At 45.7% G+C, this 2392-nt stretch overlaps 1 protein-coding gene across 1 annotated transcript in view; it reads left to right on the top strand.

Annotated features, from left to right (window-relative positions):
- The window catches only part of LOC134016345 (metal transporter CNNM1-like), a 9171-nt gene extending 7175 nt beyond the window's left edge, over positions 1 to 1996 (top strand). Inside the window, 3 exon segments of the mRNA XM_062455717.1 lie at positions 357 to 461; positions 594 to 701; positions 1433 to 1996. Coding sequence (XP_062311701.1) covers positions 357 to 461; positions 594 to 701; positions 1433 to 1509 — 290 coding nt within the window. The 3' untranslated portion in view covers positions 1510 to 1996.
- Positions 1997 to 2392: the final 396 nt, after the last annotated feature.

Here is a 2392-nt window from a genome sequence, read left to right as displayed (position 1 = left end):
GGGGGAGGCGTGAGGGAGGTATGGGGTCTGTACGTCCCCTGGGGAGGGGGGGGAGGCGTGGGGGAGGTATGGGGTCTGTACGTCCCCTGGGGAGGGAGGGGAGGCGTGGGGGAGGTTATGGGGTCTGTACGTCCCCTGGGGAGGGAGGTATGGGGGCGATATGGGGGAGATATGGGTAATACAGGTATCACAGGGAGAAAGAGAGACAGGAAGTTAGGGGGGAGTGGAAGTGGAGAGTTTGGGAGCCTTGATTTGCTGTTGTAGTCTGAGTGTGTTTCTTGTGTGTGTGTGTGTGACTGTGCGTGCGTGTGTGTGTGTGTGTGCGTGTGTGTGTGCGTGTGTGTGTGTGTGAGCAGGCAGTAAGTCTGATGGTCAGAAGAGCCCCAGTGACTCTGTGTTCCTGAGGATGGATGACATCCCCTACATCAGAGAGGACCACTCTGAGAGCGACGGAACCAACGGTACACACACACACACACACACACTTCTACTGTGGTAGGTCCAGGAACTGATAGAGTTGCTGTGTGTAGTCAAGTTGGAAAACAAATAATTACTGTCTGTCTGTGCCCCCCCCCCTCTCTCCCCCCCCCCAGACACAGCGTCTGTTGCCATAGAGACAGACTCCCCCTCTCCCTTCATCAGTACTCTGTCCCTCAGTGCCTCTGAAGACACTCTGGGCAAGAAGCTGCTGCTGAAACTCAGTAAGCTCTCTCACACACACACACACACACACATACCTATACACATGTACACACACATCTATACACATGTACACACACACACCTATACACATGTACACACACACACATCTATACACATGTACAGACACACACCTATACACATGTACACACACACACACATCTATACACATGTACAGACACACACCTATACACGTGTACACACACACACATCTATACACATTTACAGACACACACCTATACACATGTACACACACACACATCTATACACTTGTACAGACACACACCTATACACATGTACACACACACACACCTATACACATGTACACACACACACATCTATACACATGTAGAGACACACAACTATACACATGTACACACATCTATACACACACACACACATTCCTCACTGGCTGCTACAAGCTGAACTGGCTCTGTGTGAATTGTCCTCTGTGCATTTTGGCTGCTTAGGAAACACTACTGTATCATAGCAACCACTCATTCACTGGACCTGCATCTCATTTTCTCCATTCTTTCTTTCTTTCTTTCTGTATTTCTCTCTCGCTTTCTCTGCCAAGTGTTACTCTTTCTAAAGAAGCTATGCAGCTCCTCACTAAACATTCTCTCTCTCTCTCTCTCTCTCTCTCTCTCTCTCTCTCTCTCTCTCTCTCTCTCTCTCTCTCTCTCTCTCTCTCTCAGTAACAGCCTGCCTCTCTCTCTCTTTCTCCACTCAGGTCACAAAAAGAGGAAGAAGTCCAGAGATGGAGAAAAGACACCAGAGAACTCTGAACAGCCGCTCGTTAAGACCTAGCGGAGCGTGTGTGTGAGCGTGTGTGTGAGCGTGTGTGTGAGCGTGTGTGTGAGCGAGTGTGTGTGTTCAAACGGTCGACAGAATACACAATATTCCCTCCTCTTTACATTTTTTAACGGTTTAAAGACACCTTCTCACACCCCTACAACTCCTGAATTTACAGCGGCCCAGCTAACTGAGCCAGTGGACGGAACACTGAACTTCACCAAGAAATAGGGGTGTAACATCTGCCCTCCTTGAATGTCTAAACTCTGGCAATACGCAGCGCACACACACAGACTCCTAAACAGGGCCTTTTGTCCGGTCGCTGTGGCGCTGACCCTCGTCAGGAGAGGAAGGACAGCGAGCAAAGAAGAGGCTGGAGATTACGCTTTGTTATGTTTTGAAAACATCCGACCGTTGGCGAAAGGTCGTTCTTGTTTGTCGTTGAAGGGGGAGTTGAAAGGCACAAAGGGAGACACCAAAGACAGTCACGTCCTTTATATACAGCATATACACACACATATATATACAGTATATATATATATATATATATATATTACACTACGTTCAAAAGTTTGGGGTCACCCAGACAATTTCGTGTTTTCCATGAAAACTCACACTTTTATTTATCAAATAACTTTCAAATGAATAGAAAATATAGTCAAGACATTTACAAGGTTAATTATTATTATTAGAAATATTTTTTTTTTTTTTTATATAAATTTTGTTCTTCAAACTTTGCTTTTGTCAAATAATGCTCCATTTGCAGCAATTACAACATTGCAGACCTTTGGCATTCTAATTCTAATCCTTCTAATCATCCATTAGTCTTCTAAGGCAATTAGCAAACACAATGTACCATTCGAACACATACAGTAATAGTTGCTGGAAATGGGCATCT

Source organism: Osmerus eperlanus, unplaced genomic scaffold (genome assembly GCF_963692335.1).
Source record: "Osmerus eperlanus unplaced genomic scaffold, fOsmEpe2.1 SCAFFOLD_558, whole genome shotgun sequence".
NCBI classification, from domain to species: domain Eukaryota; kingdom Metazoa; phylum Chordata; class Actinopteri; order Osmeriformes; family Osmeridae; genus Osmerus; species Osmerus eperlanus.
Note: the sequence above shows the minus strand (reverse complement) of the source record. Positions and strands in the feature narration are given on the sequence as shown.